This window comes from Hypanus sabinus, chromosome 4 (assembly GCF_030144855.1).
Source record: "Hypanus sabinus isolate sHypSab1 chromosome 4, sHypSab1.hap1, whole genome shotgun sequence".
NCBI classification, from domain to species: Eukaryota; Metazoa; Chordata; class Chondrichthyes; order Myliobatiformes; family Dasyatidae; genus Hypanus; species Hypanus sabinus.
The window spans coordinates 50,955,986-50,977,059 of record NC_082709.1 but is presented as its reverse complement, the minus strand read 5'-3'; the positions used below and the strand labels follow the sequence as shown (position 1 = coordinate 50,977,059).

General features: G+C 41.2%; 1 protein-coding gene across 1 annotated transcript in view; it reads right to left on the bottom strand.

Annotated features, from left to right (window-relative positions):
• The window catches only part of LOC132392750 (collagen alpha-3(VI) chain-like), a 176,841-nt gene that overhangs the window by 88,213 nt on the left and 67,554 nt on the right, over window positions 1-21,074 (bottom strand). Inside the window, exons 12-14 of the mRNA XM_059967060.1 lie at window positions 18,751-19,347; window positions 12,733-13,329; window positions 1,805-2,407 (exon numbers count right to left, since the gene is read on the bottom strand). Coding sequence (XP_059823043.1) covers window positions 1,805-2,407; window positions 12,733-13,329; window positions 18,751-19,347 — 1,797 coding nt within the window. The remainder of the gene's footprint in view (window positions 1-1,804; window positions 2,408-12,732; window positions 13,330-18,750; window positions 19,348-21,074) is intronic.

The window sequence follows — 21,074 nt, the reverse complement described above, 5'->3', positions numbered from 1 at the left end:
CCCTGCAACATTGAACAAATAAGAATTGGATTTCCAAATAATCTGATTAATTCCGGAATTTGTTAAGACAATATTGGGGCATTTCACTTGGCTGGGCAAGAAGGATGACAGATATTTGTCCCATCTTCTGCAGCTACTATTTACATTATGTGTGTATATACATATATCCTCATATGTACATGATTTGTTTAGGTTTTCAAGGATGTCTTGAAAAGGAATCAGATTTAATTCTCTGCATATGAATTTGGATTCAGCATATCGCTTCCGCCTCCACTACTGTCGCCGGTATTCCACACCACACTCTGCGTAAAAAAAACTTACCCCTGACATCTCCTCTGTACCTGCTTCCAAGCACCTTAAAACTATCCCCTCTCATGCTGGCCATATCAGCCCTGGGAAAAAGCCTCTGACTATCCACATGATCAATGCCTCTCACTATCTTGTACACCTCTGTCAGGTCACCTCTCATCCTCCGTCGCTCCAAAGAGTAAAGGCCGAGTTCACTCAACCTATTCTCATAAGGTATGCTCCCCAATCCAGGCAACGTCCTTGTAAATCTCCTCTGCACCCTTTCTATAGTTTCCACATCCTTCCTGTAGTGAGGCAACCAGAACTGAGCACAGTACTCCAAGTGGGGTCTGACCAGAGTCCGATATAACTCCATCTTTTCATCTTCTCACTGCCTACTTCCACCGTTAGTTCAAGCATGATTATGCTCAAATCTCTTGCCTATGCTGAAACTTAACAGTTCTATCATTTTCCAGGACTAAACAATTTCCTATTTCAAGTTGCTCAAAAATACTATAGCCCATTACCAGTCCAATGTTAAGTTCTCCGACCTCTTATTTTGACAATTTAAAGTAAATCTTTTTCTTCCTTTACAACTCATTCCTGCTGACTTTAACCATCTCTATATTCACATTGTGGGCATAATTCTGCATCCTGTGATTTCTGCTATCATGTACATTTTTAGTGAAGTTGTTGAAAACCTTCAGCAGGTCTTAAACCTCTCTGCAAATATTTCAAACACCCTGTAACTTCTTGTTTTCCTGTAGCCTTTAATGGATCTCAACAATTTTTTAAAACCCTCTTTTCGACTGCACTTCCATCCATCCCTCTCAGGTGTACTACTGTGCTTCCAAAAAAATGGTTGCAAGTTGAGCAGTTGACCTTCATCAGAGCTACTGAAACACACCAACCCCCAGCTCATGTCACACCTCTAGATGGAGTCATATAGTTGAACCGCATTGCGATAGCAATTCTCTGCAATGCTTCTTAGAGTCATAGAGCCCTGCAGACAGAAACGAGGCTTGTGTGTCACCCATCCATTCTGGCCATGAGACCTGCCTAGGCTAACCCCACCTGCCTACATTAGGCCTGTTTCCCTCTATACCTTACCTTTTTAATGCCTTTAAAAACAATTCTAATACTTCCTCTGATTGCTCTGTCCAGAGAAACAGAACATAGAATATTACAGCACAGTACAGGCCCTTCAGCTCACAAAGCTGTGCTGACCTTTTAACCATTGCTAACACATTATTTATGACAGCGCCAGAAGCAGTAATACTGTTACATATATAGCCTTCTATGTACAATAAATTCAGCCCATCCTATTTTTCCCTTGTAACTAAAGTTTTCCATTCTAGGCAACAGACACCTGGCGAATATCTTCTGCACTTTCTTATGCTACCACATCCATTGTGTCGTATGGTGATCTGAACCATGAAAATGGGCAAAATGACCTATGACTTATAGCTGTAACATGACATAAAAACTCTAAAATTATAAAATAAAAAAGCCTTACTGGCTTCCTCCTCAGTTCCTTCGTAGATTTCTCTTATCTTGCGAGAATCCAGAGTTATCAGTGGTTCCAATAAACTTTGTGGTATATTCAATACATTCCTCAAGTCAGCTATCTTGTAAACAAACTGAGAAGACAGTGAAATCTGTTTGAGCTCTTCGTCATCTGCACGTCCATGTCCAATAGCAAACGGTGCTACACCAGCTCTTTTCAATGTCGTTGATGCCACTTCAACTCGATCGGCTGATTTACCAGCAGTGAGAAGCACCAAGAACTGAGGCACACCTTCTTCAATCCTGCTACCACCAGCCCTAGTGAAAAGATTGTCCTTAACGTATTGTAGTGCAAATCCTGTTCTGATGCCCCGCCCGCCTTTAATCCGTAAATTACGGATGGCATCTTGAACTTCACGTTTGGTGGAGTAAGCGTCCAATTTGAAATCTGTTCTGGCATTACTGTCGTATTGTACAACACCAACACGGACACTGTCAATGCCAACTTCAAGACTGTCAACTACTTTTGAAATGAAAGAACGTATTGAAGGGAAGGTCGTTCTCATATTTTCTGACCCATGGAGTAAAAAGACAACGTCCCTCTTGTCGCCATCTAAATCCAGAAAATAAACAATTGCTTAATTTTGCATTAAATGGAATGAAATCAAAACCCTGCAACATTGAACAAATAAGAATTGGATTTCCAAATAATCTGATTAATTCCGGAATTTGTTAAGACAATATTGGGGCATTTCACTTGGCTGGGCAAGAAGGATGACAGATATTTGTCCCATCTTCTGCAGCTACTATTTACATTATGTGTGTATATACATATATCCTCATATGTACATGATTTGTTTAGGTTTTCAAGGATGTCTTGAAAAGGAATCAGATTTAATTCTCTGCAGATGAATTTGGATCCAGCATGAAATCTGCTTTCCCCTGATTTTCTCATATTGGCTATTAATAGTACTGAAAAACACAGAGGTAACAATTGCGTAGGCTTCAATAGATGTTCAGCTCACTGGTGCAGACACCATAGCTGCTGCTTCACAATTCCAGCAACGTTGAGTTCTGTCCTGATGCCTGTGAGAAACTTGCACATCCTTAGTGTGTGCTCTGGTTTCCTGCCTCAGTTGCTTGCCAGGTCAATTGGCCCTCAGTGTGTAGTTGGGCTGCAGAATTTGGGAAACCTTAATAGAACTGTGGATTGAATAACGTTATGAGATTAGTTCATTATTAATGCAACTGTAAATGAGTGTCTGGTATTGACTTAATAACCCAAGTGACTTGTTTCCCGATAATTTGACTCTATGTTTATCTGTCATGTGGATCAGTTATATGCATCTCTGAGCAGTGAACATCTGCAGAGCACTTAAGTGTGGAAGCTCAAACCAACTTTCATGTACAAGGATTCTCCGGTCAGAGAGAAAACACTGAATGATTTACTTCCCTTCTTGTTAATTATGGCTCCCCTTCCCTACCCTTATACCAGTAAAGGGAATATGTTGTATCTTCTGAAGAAGAGATGACACAAATCTGCGCTAACTTTTTTCTTGCTTACACTGGCAAAATCTAGTAAATTAACAGGTTAATTATTTGTTAATTCTGGGTGTATTTGTCATCGGAAGGCCAAAAAATATATCATTTGCAGCAATAGTACATTACTGGAATGTAGCCTCAGATTCAGTATTAACTTCCCCATCTATTGAATGATATTTTGTTAGAAACTACAGTGGACAAATCTGCACACATAATTGTTGCTGATGAGAATTGAAAGTGACAATTTTTTGTTCCCCTATGTAAAACACATTGGAATGCCATGGGTGGGGTTTACCATACCATCAATATATAGTAAGGTTCATGTTTATTGATTATAATAACTTGGTATAATCCCACATCAGAAAAGCACTTCTTCCACTTCTGAAGCTTTTACCAACAGTTTGTGGATGTCTTACCAGCTCCCACAGCAATTTCCCATCATCTTAAGATGAGGAATACACTCATCTTACTCTACATTGAACCAGTATAGGTGAATCTTACCCATTTATTTCAATGGGGAGGAATGGCAGTGAGGATTAATGAAAATCATTCTGTCAGCTCTGACTGAAATTACTAAGTAAATAGCAAACAAAGTGCTAACAGAACTCAGACAGTCAGGCTTCAGACCCTTAACCTGAACTGAAAGATAAAGGGGAGATGGCCAATATGAAGAGACAAGAGAAAAAGTTAGACAACCAAAGTGTCTTTCAAATCGGCAATTTTTACCACCAAGAGGTCCAAAGAATTTAGATGCTTGGAAACATCATTGTTGGCCAAGAAGAAATTAAAATATGGAAGAAAATGACTCAAGGACAGTGGAAGTAGACGCAACAATTGTCTTTGTTTGTGATCATGTGGTTAAAGGAATGGAGCTCTGTAACTTCCATTTTATGAGCTGACTTGCTCAAGAATGGGTGTCTCAAAGTGCTTCAAGTGGACACAATGATACTCCTGATAATCTGCTGAGCTGGAGATAATTTCCAAATAAAAAGATATTTGTGAAGTTTTCTTTTGGCAAGATAAAACATGCAGGTTTATCAATAGGGGAATCTGTGTTTGACCTGAACAACCCAAGCCTCATAACTGGTCGGTCTGCTCTGATTCAGAATAGAGTCATTAATTACAAGTTCTTACTTGTGATAAGGGCAATAAAATGATGTTGGCTTTGACAAGAGCCAATGGAAAGCTGATACACATTAGCCAAATTGGCCAGAGCCAATAAAATCAAAAACACAACATTTGAACATAAGGAATGAGGGGCTTCAAATGTTAAGTGGTAAGAATGTGGAGACAAACTGTTGCAAGGAAGGACTCCATATCATGTTCTTGGAGAAGAAGGATCCCTAACTCAATGTTATAAATTCGAGAAATAGTCTGAGTGAGCATTGGTACAAAGAGAACAATAGGATTCATGTTTTAATTTGATAGTCCAGGGTCAATATAGTTATATTAATATTTGAGCAGAGACAATAAAATATAGGCTTTGATTAATTACCTCCAAGAGGACCACATCTTAGTCATGGTTTGGAGGTTGTGTGCCTCAATGACCTGGAGAGCTATGTTGGCTGGAACCTGGGCTTTATGTGTTGGCTCTTGGTAGGATCACCCATGCCAAACAGGTCAAAGGATATAGGACAGACTAAGAATGGTCCACTGGTCCTCCAGGTTTGGGGTTCAACTCAGGACTAATGACCCTGACTGTTAATACAAAATTGTTATGGAACAGCAATGAAGAATCCATCTGCAGCTGAGTGCAATGGTATTCTAGAGCCTCTATATGGGACTTGTATGTCTGACAGTGGTGAAAACTGACAGGAAGCTACTGACATGATGAAGGAAGCTCTGAACACCACCAGAGATGGAGGAGCTTCACTGCTGCTATAAATGCCGAAGGTCCAACTGGCAGTATGTGGTTTGATCAATTCAGAGTTGCGTCGTGCATTGTCTAACCCAGATCAATTATGATTGTCAACAGATTTTGGTGTCCTGCAGTTAGCTCAAAAAGACAGAATAGAAATCTGGGGTCCTAGTTTCAAGTTGAAACACCAATTAGGTTATAATAAAATGGGAAAAGAGAAGAAAAACGAAAAGAACCTAGGCATTTCAGAGGATTGGAGAGATTACTTTCATAGTTATATATTAAGAAAATGCTTTGATTATAAGGAGTGGATAAGAATAGTTGAGAGCAACAGGTCAAGGATCCTGGGGGATGCATTACGGAAAGCAGTTAGAGAAAAGAAATCAAAAATTATCAGGTATTTAAAAAGGTGTTATAATGGGATGTGAGCTGGAAGATGAAAGTGAAGAGAGAAAAACAGAATCTTGCAGAAATTATGTGTGTACAGGGAAGAGTTAAAGCGAGAGAGAGAAAGAAAATGAAATGCCGAGGGAGCAGGTTCAGGTGAATTTGATAGCCAAGTCAGTTTCAGGCTCGGTGTGAACACATGACACGAGAAAGAAAGAAAGAAGAAGAGGAGTGTAAAAAATCAGTTATGGAAGTAGAGAAATTGAGAAGTCAGTATGAGGTGACACACTATAATAGTGAGGATAATTGGAGAAGTGACCCTCCTCCCCGTGGAATTTTCCAAGAGAAAGTGGAACCTTCAGCATTCCCTGCCCCTATTACACATAGAGTAAAAGAGAGAGATCTAGAGATACCAAGCCCAGGATGACAAATTTTACCCTGTATTCTACCTCTTTTGACATGGCCCAATTGAGTTCTATAGCTGTGAATATATCAAAGTTCGAGATGAGAGACAAACCTTGAACTTTTCTACCATACTCAGCAGCACAGGATAATTCACAGATTAGCTGAAGCAGAGGAGCGGAAGTTAACCCCTCTGTGTCTAACTTGAGTGTTGCACTCAGCCCTGCCAGAGGAGCATGGCATCCAGGGTGATTTACAGCAGGCTATATTAGAAGCTGTAGGAACTAATCAAGGAGATCTGCTGAAGAGTTTGCATAAGTGCACACTCAGAAAAGGAAGCGCGCGCACTGCATTTGTGAAGACGTCGAGGCGGTTTTCTCGAGTGCTTATGGTCCCTCATTGGATAGGCGGAACTTGACTCAACAACAGAGTAGTAACTGGCTGAAGACCTTGGCATCGTGTACTGAGGAGAACAGAAGATGTGTGGCATGTTTGATCCCACAGATTCCACACACACTGAAGTATGGGTTCTCAGAACGATGATATGAGTTTGGGAAAAGGAAGAAGGCACTAAGGGGACATCGGCTCTAAAATGCTCCCTATAAGAGAATAAGGTGTGCAGTGGTAGAATGAAGGGAGGGGGGCTCCCTATCAGAGTACATCACTGTCACACGCGACAGCACTACCTATTAGAGGGGTTGGTTCAGGATGCAGTTGGATAGCCTACATTCCTTCTGATCTGAAATCTGGATCCCCGCAGAAATGTTACAATTGCAAATACAAAGGTAATCTTGGTAGGGATTGCCCACAACCCAGATGGGTTAGGAATGGTCAGGATGTAACAAATGCTCCATCACCCCTAGAATGTCCATTGCATTACCAGCAATGTAATATCCAGGATGCAAATATGAGGGCATGATAGTATCCAGAGTTACCTAGTACGTACGTACACTATGATATTGTCAAGCCTTAGTGATGTTGGTGTGCACCATAAGGTGGGATGGTGTGAGTAGACCCTTTGTAGAAGCTAGATTAGGACATTCATTATGCACTGTGAGCCATCACAGTCTTAGAGTAGGAAGCCACTCTACAAAATTTCTTTGGGACACAGAGGCCTTGAACCACCCTAAATACATCTACATTCAATGCACCAAGTTGGGAAATACAAGATACTTTTATTTCAGTTAGATTTACTGGGGAGCTGACTACGCCACTGAACATACAGTTGGAGTGTGCCCCATTCAGTTGTGCTCATCAATTTGTTGACTGCTCAAGAACATATTCTGGGAAGTGACTTTATGAGGAAAGCAGGTTTGAGTTTTGATCTGATTAATTATATGATTTGGCAGTTTAATAGAGAGCAGATCCCTATTGACATTCCAGAAGAACAGTATGAGGACAGGATATTTACATTTGGAGATTTGTACATAAAGGCTAAAGATATGAAAAAGGACTCGTTGGCCAGACAAATTATTTTAGAATTCCAGGCATTATTCCCTAAACATACACACAACTGTGGCAGGATGCAAGGAGAGGTGTGTATACAAGGTCCTGCTAAGAAATCCCAGAAGGAATATGGATTTCTGAAACAAGCAGCCACATATAAAGAGGAAATTATTCAGAGTTTGTTAACACAGAATTTTGTGAGATATTGCATCTACAAATAATTCATCCATATGTCCAGTGTTCAAAGATCTGATGGAAGTTGGAGACTCACCCTAGATTACATGGAAAGTTACCCCTTTAATTGTCTCTATTGTAGCCATGAGTTCTGACACTATGACTAAGTTGAATGGAAATGGGTGGAGTTAGAATTTTGAACAAGCCACAAGTGAATGTACTTTTGGAAATGCTCCCCATTTTGTAATCCTTAGGAGATATAATAAACCAAATTATTAACAGAGTTCATAATGGAAATATCATGGAAACATAGAAACATAGACAGGGTTATTTCTTCAGCGGTTTGATCAGGGTACGACTGTGCAAGTGTGCAGACGTCAGCCAACGTGACCAGTGAGAAGAGTTTAACAGAAGACACCTTATAGAGCAGTCATTGGAGGAGCGGGCAACGGAGTAGAGGGAGAGATGTTAATGGGTCGAGGCGAGGTAGGTTGCCTGAGTAGAATACAGACAGGAAGTATGTGTGTGAGGCCAGTTTTCTGTGCTCGGTGTCAAATGTGGAAGGTCCTGGAGACTCCCAGTCTCCCGGACAGCCACAACTGCACCAGGTGCGCCAAGCTGCAGCTCCTTAGTGACCGCGTTAGGGAACTGGATGTGCAGCTTGATGACCTTCGTCCGATCAGGGAGAGTGAGGAGGTGACAGAGAGGAGCTATAGGTAGGTAGTCACACCAGAGGCTGGAGAGACAGATAAGTGGGTAACAGTCAGGAGAGGAAAAGGCAGGAGACTGAGGCTAGAGAGCATCCTTGCGGCTGTACCCCTTGACAATAAGTACTCCTCCTTAAGTACTGTTGGAGGGAATGGCCTACTTGGGGAAAGCAACAGTGGCTGCACCTCTGGCACGGAGTCTGGCCCTGTGGCTCAGATGGGTAGGGAAAGGAAGAGGATGGCAGCAGTGATAGGGGACTCTATAGTTAGTGGGTCAGACAGGTGATTCTGTGGATGCAGGAAAGAAGCTCGCATGGTAGTTTGTCTCCCAGGTGCCAGGGTCTGGGATGTTTCTGATCGCGTCAAAGATGTACTGAAGTGGGAAGGAGAACAGCCAGAGGTCGTGGTACATATTGGTACCAACGACACAGATAGGAAAAGGGAGGAGGTCCTGAAAAAAGACAACAGAGAGTTAGAAAAGAAGCTGAGAAGCAGGACCACAAAGTTAGTCATCTTGGGATTACTGCCTGTGCCACGTGACAGTGAGAATAGGAATAGAGTGGGGTGGAGGATAAATGCATGGCTGAGGGATTGGAGCAGGGGCCAGTGATTCATATTTCTGGATCGTTGGGACCTTTTTCGGGTCAGGGCTGACCTGTGCAAAAAGGATGCATTACACTTGAATTCCAGTGGGACCAATATCCTGGCAGGGCGGTTTGCTAAGGCTACTGGGGAGAGTTTAAACTAGAATTGCTGGGGGTGTGGGGTGGCAACCAAACTGAAGAGATGGAGGAAGAGGCATTTGGCTCATAAATAGAGAAAGCTTGGTGACAGTGAGAGAGGGAGGATAAGCAGATGATAGAGAAGGGATGCATTAAGACTGATGGTTTGAGATGTGTCTATTTTAGTGGAAGGAGTATTATGAAGAAAGCGGATGAACTTAGAGCGTGGATCAGTACTTGGAGATATGACGTTGTGGCCATTACAGAGACTTGGATGGCTCAAGGGCAAGAATGGTTACTTCGAGTGCCAGGTTTTAGATGTTTCAGAAAGGACAGGGAGGGAGGCAAAAGAGGTGGGGGCGTGGCACTGTTGATCAAGGATAGTGTCACAGCTGCAGAAAAGGAGGATTTTAATGAGGGATCGTCTATGGCGTCTCTGTGGGTGGAAGTTAGGAACAGGAAAGGGTCAATAACTCTACTGGGTGTATTTTATAGACCACCCAATAGTAACAGGGATATCAAGGAGCAGGTAGGGAGAGAGATTCTGGAAAGGTGTAATAATAATACAGTTATCGTGATGTGAGATTTTAATTTCCTAAATATTGATTGGCACATCCCTAGAGCAAGGGGTTCAGATGGAGAGGAGTTTGTTAGGTGTGTTCAGCATTTTGGAGATAGTGGTCACAATTCCATCTCCTTTACCATAGCATTGGAGAGGGATAGGAACAGACAAGTTCTGAAAGAATTTAATTGGAGTAAGGGGAATTATGAAGCTATCAGGCAGGAACTTAGAAGCATAAATTGAAAATAGATGTTCTCAGGGAAATATATGGAAGAAATGTGGCAAATGTTCAGGGGATATTTGCGTGGAGTTCTGCAAAGAAACGTTCCAATGAGACAGGGAAAGGATGGTGGGGTACAGGAACCATGGTGTACAAAGGCAGTTGTAAATCTAGTCAAGAAGAAAAGAGCTTACAAAAGATTCAAAAAGCTAGATAATGATACAGAGCTAGAAGATTACAAGGCCAGCAATAAGGAGCTCAAGAAAGAAATTAGGAGAGCCAGGATGGGCCATGAAAAGGGCTTGGTGGGCAGGATTAAGGAAAACCCCAAGGCATTCTACAAATATGTTAAGAGCAAGAGGATAAGTTGTGAGAGAATAGGACCAATCAAGTGTGACAGTGGGAAAGTATGTACGGAACCGGAGCAGACAGCTGAGGTAGTTAATGAGTATTTTGCTTCAGTATTCACTATGAAAAAGGGTCTTGATGATTGTAGAGATGACTTACAGTGGACTGAAAAGCTTGAGCATGTAGATATTAAGAGAGAGGAGGTGCAGGAGCTTTTGGAAAGCATCAAGTTGGATAAGTCACCAGGACCAGACGAGATGTACCCCAGGCTACTTTGGGAAGGGAGGGAGGAGATTGCTGAGCCTCTGGCGATGATCTTTGCATCATCGGTGGAGACGGGAGAGGTTCTGGAGGATTAGAGGGTTGCGGATGTTGTTCCATTATTCAACAAAGGGATAGGGGTCCCAGAACAGAGCCCTGAGAGATACCACTGGTCACCGATCTCCATGCAGAATATGACCCAACTAAGAGATAGCCCAGGAAATTATAGACCAGTGAGTCTTACTTCAGTGGTTGGTAAGTTGATGGATAAGATCCTGAGAGGCAGGATTATGAACATTTGGAGAGGCATAATATGAATAGGAATAGTCAGCATGGCTTAGCGAAAGGCAGGTCGTGCCTCACGTGCCTGATTGAATTTTCTGAGGGTGTGACTAAACACATTGATGGAGGTAGAGCAGTAGATGTAGTGTGTATGGATTTCAACAAATCATTTGATAAGGTACCCCATACAAGGCTTATTGGGAAAGTAAGGAGCCTGGCCCTGCCTGTCCGTTCTTTCAGCCTTACTAGACCTAACTCTGCCTTCCCTTCAATCTCTCCATTGTCGACCTTGTATAGATACCACTGATGCCTGATAGCTTGCATTTCCATGTAATGAAGGAACTCAAAGGAGACTGTACACACTCAAACTGCATTTTCTCCGGCAGCTTTAGCTACAGATTGTGATGGGATGAGATATGATATTTGTTTACTGAAACAACTTATTTAAAAATAATTAGCCATATTTTTTACAGATTTGTAGCAATTATTTGGGGGTTATGTTAAAGCATATTAAAGTACAAGGAAATATTACCTTGAAATTGGATGGAAGAGAAAAAATCAAAGTTCATGGGCATGGCTGAGATTAGATAAGAATTGAAAATAAGATGCAACTGCTCTATCCGTCATGACCAGGATAATTCTATCAATTTGAAGGCAAAAGCATGGTGTTCATAGGTGATCTAAGCACAGGTGTGAGGGTAAAAGGTATTGTGCATCCACAGAAATATTGCAAAGGGCAACAACAAAGGGAGTCCAAGGGATGAACAAAGAAATAATTCTTTAACAAGCAGTTACATCAATATTATTAAGAATACAAAAGTCAGAATAGACTCCAGGTGAAACCTATTCACCAATTTCTTCTCAAAGAAATTCAGTAATCATACTTGAAATATTTATATTTTAGCATAAAGGACAGAAATACTTAAAAGAGTTTTTGTGTATTACTGTTGTTCAAGAGAATCTGGAAGTATTCTACATATCACTAAAAACCAACCTGCAGGTGCAGCAAGCAGTTAAGGACCTAATGGTATTTTTTGGCCTGTATAGAGCATGGACAACAGAATGTTACAGAACAGTGCAACCTCTTCAGCTCACAAAGTTTTGCTTGCCACCTTTCCAAGTGATTTGAGTATACAAGTAAGGATATCTTACTATAATAATATAAGGCTTCAGTGCAACCACTTCTGAAGCGCTGTGCATATCTTTGGTCTTCTTTCCGATGAGAAGGATCACTTGCTATGGAGGGAGTGTCGCACTGATTCCTGAGATGGCAGATTTGTCACATGATGAGAAGTTGAGTAGGTTTGGACTGTTTGCTTTAGAGTTTAGAAGGATAACAAACAAAACATTCTCAGAAGTACAGTAAGGGATAAGCCAATGAAAGGATGCAGAGGATGGTGAATGTCAATCTTGGATGGATGTGGCGGTGCAATTACATTGAATCCATTCAAAACACCTGTCAAAAACCTCTGGATTTTAAAAGATTCTCAAGACAGGATGAGAAAATGGTGTTGATATATAAGATTACCCATGATACATTTCAACATTGGCGCTGGCCTGAAGTGTCAAATGGCCAATTCCTGCTCTGATTTTTTTAATGTGCTTATTTCTGACATTGCCTCCACTTGAATAAACTCTAAGCCCAAATGCTTATTGATAATAAGAACTGATCATACCAACAGTTCCAGAGTATAGATATAACAATTTCATTGCGAACACGGGGAGAGTGATGGTGAGTGGATGTTTGCAGCCCTTACATGCTTGTGTGTAGTTTTTCATTGACTCTGCCGTATTTATTTGTTTGTGTGAATGCCTGCAAGAAAGAGGAATCTCAGTAGTATGTGGTGCCATATATATGATTTAATAATAAATTTCCTTTGAATGTTGAGATAATGGACAAAGAAGAGTTCGAGGAGACATGGAATAGTTGGATTAGCTGAAGGCATGATAAAGGAATGTTATACACTATAAATACTGCACATGAATAGATCTAAGTATGAATATAACTGAAAATTCTTTCCTCTTACCTTTAGGAGCATCTTGCAAGATTTGGATTATCTGTTCTTTGTTCAGTGTTTTCAATGGTCTCTGGAGATTCTGCTTTAGCGTATCTGAGTCCTGTAGCTGGTCAAACTTAAAAGTAAACTTGGGAGACATTGAAATCATTTTGAGCTCCCTGTCCTCTGCATTTCCTGAACCAATGCTGACAGAACCTACACCAGCACTTTTTAGTGCCAGGGCTGCTGTTTCAACATTATCAGTGGACTTGCTGGCGGTGAGGAGGATCAAGAATTGAGGTACACCTTCTTCCACTCTGCTCCCAGCAGAACGAGTGAAGACATTATTTGCGACATAATTGAGGGCTTTACCTATATTGGCTTGTCTCCCCCCTTTATACTGGAGGTTACTAACTGCCCTCTTCACGTCATCCTTTGTCTCATAGACATTCAGAAAGAAATTAACACTCGGATCTTCGCTGAATTGTAAAACACTGACACGGACTTTGTCACCTTCAATATCAAGATTGTCGATAAATTTGTTGATGAAGGTTTTAATTGAGGAGAAAGTGCCTCTGGCATTGTCTGACCCATCAACAAGGAACACCACATCTCTCTTTTCAGAATCTGTAAAGAACAAAATGTAATACTGAATACAAAATATGTGCCAAGAAATAAAAACCAATGGGAGACGCCTTTGTGATTGTGATTGAAGACTGGCATTTGAGATTAGAGGAGGCAGCTGTGCCATGGATGTTATTAGATGAAAGAAGATGGGAGCTAAGGTAAGATTTAGAGGTTGTTAGTTGGACACAAGACTAGAAGAAAGTAAAAGTATTAAATAGTAATAAAATTTCATTGTGTATTCCAAACCTCTGAGCCCCATTGAGGAGAGCGTTTTCTTGTTCCCTAAGCAAAAGCAAGAAGCACTCTTCATGAACATGTTTACAACCTGTTGTTAACCAAACCATAAATAAAAGCTTCTAACTTACTGACGTAACCATGGTGTTGCAGAACAATGAGCCATTAATATTCAGAATAAAGCAAATTTGTAAATGTTAACTGTATGTGGTGAACTACATATACCTGTCGGGATACGCCCCCTGCTGACTGCTCCTGTGGCTCCTCCCACAGACCCCGGTATAAAGGCCATCAAGGCCTGAGCCCGGCCTCTCAGTCTCCAGGATGTAGTATGGTGGTCACTCACCGTTTGTTTCTTCTTCCAGTCAATAAAAGCCGATATCTCGCCTTACATCTCAGAGTGAGTTATTGATGGTGCATCACTGTATGCACACTCAGTGACCACTTTATCGGGTAACTCCTACACCGAGTGTATGTTCGTAGTCTTCTGCTGCTTCAAGGTTTGATATGTTATGCATCCATAGATGTCCTTCTGCACACCATTGTTGTAACATATGGTCACTTGAGTTAATTCCCCATCCTGCCAACTTGTATTAGTCTGGCCATTCTCCTCTAACTTCTCTCATTAACAAGACATTTTCACCCATAGAACTGCTGCTCACTGGATGTCTTCTTGATTTTCACACCATTCTCTGTATATCCAGAGAATGTTGTGTGTGAAAATCACAGGAGATAAGCAGTTTCCAAGACACTCAAACCATCCCTTCTGGTACCAACAATCACGTAAGGAACAAAGTCACTTAGATCACGTTCGTTCCCTATTCTGATGCTTGGTCTGAACAACAACAGATCCTCTTGACCGTATGCACTGAGTTGCTGCCAAGTGATAGGCTGATTAGATATCTGTATTAGCAAGCAGGTGTACAGGTATAAGATGACAAGATTTAGAAGCAGAATTAGGCCACTTGCCCAAGAAGTCTACTCTGCCATTCCACTATACTGATATATTATCCCTTTCAATCCCATTCTCCTGCCTTTAGCCTGGATCCTTTGACACCTTGAATAACCAAGAACCTATCAAATTCTGCTTTAAATATATTCAACACCTTAGCCCCCACAACTGTCCATGACAAAGAAGTCGATATATTCACCTCTTCTGGACCATCTCCAATGCTTCGATAAGGGGTCCTTACTGCTCACATTAGTCCAAGTGCAATCTAACCAATGCCATGTTAAAAACTCAGCATTACATCTTTGCTCTTATATATATTCTAGTCCTCTCCGCTTCATTTTCCAGCAGTCCAGTATCCACTCTCACCTCTTTAACTTCTCATATTATTGGCTATCTTACATTCATATTTAATGTTTTCTCTCTTTATAGTTTTTTAGTTGCCTTCTGTTGCTTTTTAAAAGCTTCCCAATCCTCTAACTTCCCACTAATAGTTGCTCTATAATGCACTTCTGCTGTCTTTGATTTCTCTGGTCAGCCAGAGTTGCCTCATCCTCCCTTTAGAATACTACTTTTGTCTTTGAGATGTATCTATCCTGCGCCTTCTGAATTGCCCCAGAAATCCCCAGCCATTGCAGTTCTGCTGTCATCCTTGCTAGTGTCCCCTTCCAAACAACTTTGGCCAGCTCCTCTCTCATGCCTCCCTTTTACTTTATTATAATACTAATACATCTGACTTTACCTTCTTCCTCACAAACTGCAGGGTGAATTCTATCATAATATGATCACTATCTAATAAGGATTCCTTTACCTGTAATCTTGTTCATTACACAACACCAAATCCAGAATAATCTTCCCGCTAGTGTGCTCAGCCAGCCACAAGCTGCTCTGCTCTAAAAAGCCAACTCATAGGCATTCTGCAAATTCCCTCTCTTGGGATCCAGTACTAATCAAATTTTCCAAATTTATCTGCATGATGAAATCCCCCATGACTTTCATAATATTTCTCTTATTACATGCCTTTTCTAGTTCCCATTAAAATTTATATTCCCCATCCCAGCATGTATTTGGGGGCCCTTATATAATGCCCATCAGGGTCTTCTTATCTTTGCAGTTTCTTAACTCTTTTGAACTAATGTCACCTCTTTCTAAGGATTTGATTTTATTTTTAACTTACAGAGTCACTCACCCCTTCAGTCTACCTGCCTGTACTTTCAATACAAGGTATATCCTTGGCTGTTAAGATGCCAACTATGATCTCATTATAGCTATCTCTCAGCGATGCCCACAACAACATACCTGCTAATCTCTAAATGCACCACAAGATCATCTTCCTTATTTTGTATATTGTGTGCATTCATCTTCAGTGCTTTGTTCATCATCCTTTTTGGTTTTTCCCCATGTTACACTTCACCTCATCCCACTGACTGCACATTAAGCTCTATCATCTGCCTGTCCTTCCTCACAGTCTCACTACACAATCTGTTGACTTGTAAACCAACTATCCCATTCTCAGCCTGATCACTCAAGTTCCCCTCCCCCTGTCAAGTAGTTTAAACCTTTGCCAACAACTCTAGCAAACCTGCCCACAAGGATATTGGCCCCCCACTGGTTCGGTTGTAACCTTTCCTTTTTGTTCAGGTCAAACATTCCTTAGAAGAAATCCCAATTATCCATAAATCTGAAACCCTGCCCCCTGAACAAACTTTGTTAGCCCTCAGCTATCTGTTAATCTGTACTGTCATCCAATTCCTGCCCTGACAAGCACATGGTGCTGGGAATAAGCCAGAGATTACTACCTTGGAGATCCTGCTCTTCAGCCTCTACCCTAGCTCCCTATACTCATTTCACATTAACCCTTTCCCCATTTCTACCTATATCAATGGTGCCAAAGTGCACCATGACTTCTAGCTGTTCACCCTCTTGAGAAACATCAGCAGCTGCTCTGAGACATTTTGAGCCCTAGAACCTGGGAGGTACTAACTCACCCTGGCTTCTTTTTCCTGGCCACAGAATCTGCTGTTCATCCCACTATCAAGTCTCCTAGCACTACCGCTCTGCCCGACTTTACCATTCCCTTCAGAGTCTCTGAGCCCACCGCAGTGCTGATGACCTAGTTGCTGCTGCTTTGCCCAGATGGGTCATACCCCCAGCAATATTCAAAAGGGTATACATGTTGCTGAGGGGAATGACAACAGGGAAACCCTGTACTGACTGCTTACTCCCCTTACTTATCCTAGTGGTCTTCCTTAAAAGTTTTAAGATTGAACAATTTGTTAGTAGATTAATTGACTACTCTCAGTTGCCCTATTACTTAATGCTTGATAAAATTTGGGGATAGTTAACAAATACACATGAAGTATAAAGTGGGATCAGTGTAGGATTAGTGGAAATGGGTGCTTGTTCACTCAATGGGATAAAAGGCCTTTCCCCAGGCTGTGTGTCTCCATAACTCTATAACTAATTGACTTTGCCTTAACCAGTTGTTCGGGGAAGAGATTCCCAAATTTTTGCCACTTATTGTATTTGCCAGCTTCACTGCTAAACATTCTGGTTTTATTATTAAGCTATCTGCCTTCTATTTTGATTCCCTAAATTCCTGTCTTTCCTGCTTGCTCCATTCAAAAACATGGACTTTTCCTTACTTGCGCCCTCTGAGTGCAATCACCATTCCCTGACATTCATCTTTACATCCCAGATTGCATCCCAAAATGAATAGTCATAATGCTAAGCAGTAAAGCCCATGGCAACTGCAGGGACTCAGTTGACACAAGTAGGAGACACAGAGGGGGCAGGATTATCTATGTCCACAGGCATCCCCAATTATACCTCTGTCAAGATTACTAAAGCTCTCGATGGGCTTTGACATAAAAAACTATGACTATTGAAATAAATAATTTAAATGGCTAAAATAATTAAAACAATAAAACAAATATAAATAATTGGAAAGAATAGCACACATGATTCTTGCCTTTCTTCCTCACAGGTATAGCATCACCAATCAAAAGAACAGTATTTTGGATCACTTGGCAAAAAGCCGGGAAATCTTAGGATCAGAGAGCTAATCCCCTACCAACTTTCAATACAACTACTGCTCCATTGTAAATCATGCAACCCAAAGTCCTAACTTTAAATCAGAAATACCTTCTTCATTCTCAAAATTCCACAACATAAATTGCTATCACATAAATGTCCTCACCTGCAATAGCAGGCGGAGTATGTATGATTCAATGTCACACAGTCAAAAGGGAACATTATATATTAATTTATGATTCCAGCAAGTTCACCATTATAATCCCCTATAATATGACTTCTACTTACTGATCTATATTCTAAGTTTATCCCCCTTGTTCCTGATACGTCTTGCATTAAAATAGACACATCTCAACCCAACCAGCAGACTGCAATTATGCCCTATACACAACCTATCCTTCTTCCAGGCTCTCTACATGTTGCATCTACCTGTACACCAACTGCTCCATCTTCTGACCTATCACACTGGTTCCCATACCCCTGCCAACCCTCCTGAGCAACCCTAACAGATTCACTCACAAGGATATTGGTCCCCCTCATGTTCAGGTGTAACCTACTTCTTTTGTGCAGGTTATATCTTTCCCAGCAGAGAACCCAAATGATCCATAAATATGAAACCCTGCTGTCTGTAACAATTCCTCAGCTACACGGATATCTACCAAGTCATCTTATTCTTACCCTAACTGGCACGGGCAGAAACCCAGGGGTTACTACCTTTGAGCTCTTGCTTTACAGTTTTCTACCTAGATTCTTATATTCTCTTTACAGGACCTCATCTCTTTTCCGACCTAAATTGTTGGTACCAAGATGTACCATGAATCCTGACTGCTAAACCTCCCCATTAAAGATGCTGTGGACCCAATCTGATACATCCCTGATACTTGCACCTAGTAGGCAACATATTTCTAGGAGTCTCCTTCACCTCCACAAAATCTCCTGTCACTTCTCCTAACTATTGAATCTCTCATCACCACCATTCTCCTCTTCTCCTTCCTTCCATACCGAGGCACAGTGCAAGGCCCAGTGCTAGAGACCAGCTCGCTGTGGTTTCCCCATGCTAGGGTACTCACCCAACAGTACCCAAAGCGGTCAACATACTAAGGGAAAAATACACTACTATCTATCAGCTAATAATTCTAGACAATTAATAGTTCATCATTATATAAAATAATATGTCTCCTATAAACTGCATACTATATTCTTACCTGCAAGAAATTCTTTTCTAATTTGAATTATTTGATTCCTGTTCAGTGTTGTCAGTGGGGTACCCAAACGTTGCTCTAGTCTTTCCACATTCTGCAGAGCAGACACCTTGAAAATATAATTAGGGGACAGTGAAATCTGTTTCAGTTCACTGTCATCTGCGTCTCCTGAGCCAATGGCGAAAGGTGCTACCCCGGCCTCTTTCAGTTCCAAAGCTGCCTGACTAACATCATCAGCTGACCTGCTGGCAGTGAGGAGGATCAAGAACTGGGGTACACCTTCTTCCACCCTGCTTCCAGCTGATGGAGTGAAGATGGTCTGTTTGACATAGGCCAATGCTTTACCAGTGTTGGCTCTTTGGCCTCCCTTTGGCCCAATATTACTTATTGCTCGCTTCACATCCTCTTTAGTTGTGTAGGAGTTCAGGTAGAAGTTTACGGTGGGGTCCTCGCTGTACTGAACCAAACCAACTCGGACTCTGTCACTCCCAACATCAAGATTGTCAACCATTCTGGAGAGGAACCTTTGAATTGATTGGAATGCAGGTCGGACTTTTTCTGATCCGTCAATGAGGAAAACAACATCCCTCTTAGTAGCCTCTGCAAAAAAAAAATCAGGGACAGGTTTATGTTTTGTACCTAACCATTGGCTGGATAAGTACAGCACTGTCTATGAATGTACTCAAATCTCAAATAATATTGTTCGACAAATTATACTTCTCTTGTTAGGTTATTATTATCTTTATTATTTTCCAGCTTAGTCTCCTTGCTACCTCTCCTAGGCAAATTCAGACATAAGAAAGAATTGCAACCGTTAGATTCTGTACACAGAAACCAATTTTCTGATAAGACACACCAAGTTGGACCTGAGCAGAACACAACCAGCATCCTCATGTAGCATTAAGTAGCATTGCCAAGCAGGAGATAGGTCCCAAATTGAAAGATTATAGAGAGAATTAAACCATAAACAAAATGACTGAAGTATGGTAAGTAGAGGTGATCCATAACCACAAACTGCTTCATGAGCCTATGATGCAGCAGAAATTACTTTAGTTAACAAACATTGAGAAGGGTACAAGCTACATATCTGACTTCATAGAAAATTGTAATAGCACAAACACAGGAACTTTGCTGCAGGTTTAGGTCATATTGGAAAAAGCAAAACAAGAGTTCATGTAGTCCCAGTGGAGAGGGAAAGAGAAAAATGGCTGGTAAGCTACAGTCACATTGAGTGACTATTGCAATAATGAGGACCCAGATCAAATTGGAGAGGTGCATGAGTTAAAGTGGAGTAACAGGAGGGATGAAAATTGTTGAGCAAATTGGTCTGTCATTAGGATTAAATGTTTTCATGAAAAATCATTGATTTCTGATGCTAACTCGCTTGAGGGATATCCGATCTGAAAATTGCCATCTATCTTTATTCCTCTTTAAACACCTTTCAATAGAACTACAAAATGATTTGAAAAGTTATGAACAAGCACAGAGGCAGGAATGAAGCTTCCTACAGTCTTTGAACATAGTTCATTGAAAGCAAAGGCTTGCTAGTCTCAACAATTCAAAAGTTAAGATTGTTTCCATTTTTATCTGCAATTAACAATAATGCAGCTACTGACTACTCTCCCTCCTCCCAAACTGGGTCTTCAATTTGTCACGTTGCTACTCTTCCTGCCTTACAGTTTCATTCCTTTCATAACTTTATCATTCTTCACCTACTCCATCATTACTTCTGTAACTTCATTGATATTGACAGGGACTGCCTCAGTGCGAAAGGATTAGATGGGGCATAATGTGTTAAGTATGTTCAAGAAGAGGAAAAATTGCAGAAAGTTGGAATAATCAATGTACAAGCCGTGAAAGCTGCCCGTCAATATTAGGGTAGCAGAAGACCCCATGTCAATAGCCCAGTTATTTTTGCACCTTTCCAAAATCTGCCTCCTGATCTGTTCCTCTGCGTCCCTGTTGCTATTGTGGGAGTGGGGGGGGGGGTGTTTGGGGCATCTATAGAATTCTCCCAATAGTGATTGCTACCTTCCTGAACACATATTGATCCAGTCGATGACCCCTCCATGATGTTCTCCCTTTCTGCAACTGTGATACCAACTAAGATTGACAATACTACTCCTCCACCACTTTTAAATCCCTTCCTGTTACTTCTGAGACACCTAAACCCCAGAATATCCAGCAATCATTCCTGCCCTTGTGAAAGCAAAGTCTCCATAATGGCCAAAATATCATACTTCTATATACTGATCCATATTCTAAGCTCATCCTCCCTTGTTCCTGCTGCTTCTTGCATTAAAATAGACACATTTCAACCCAACCAG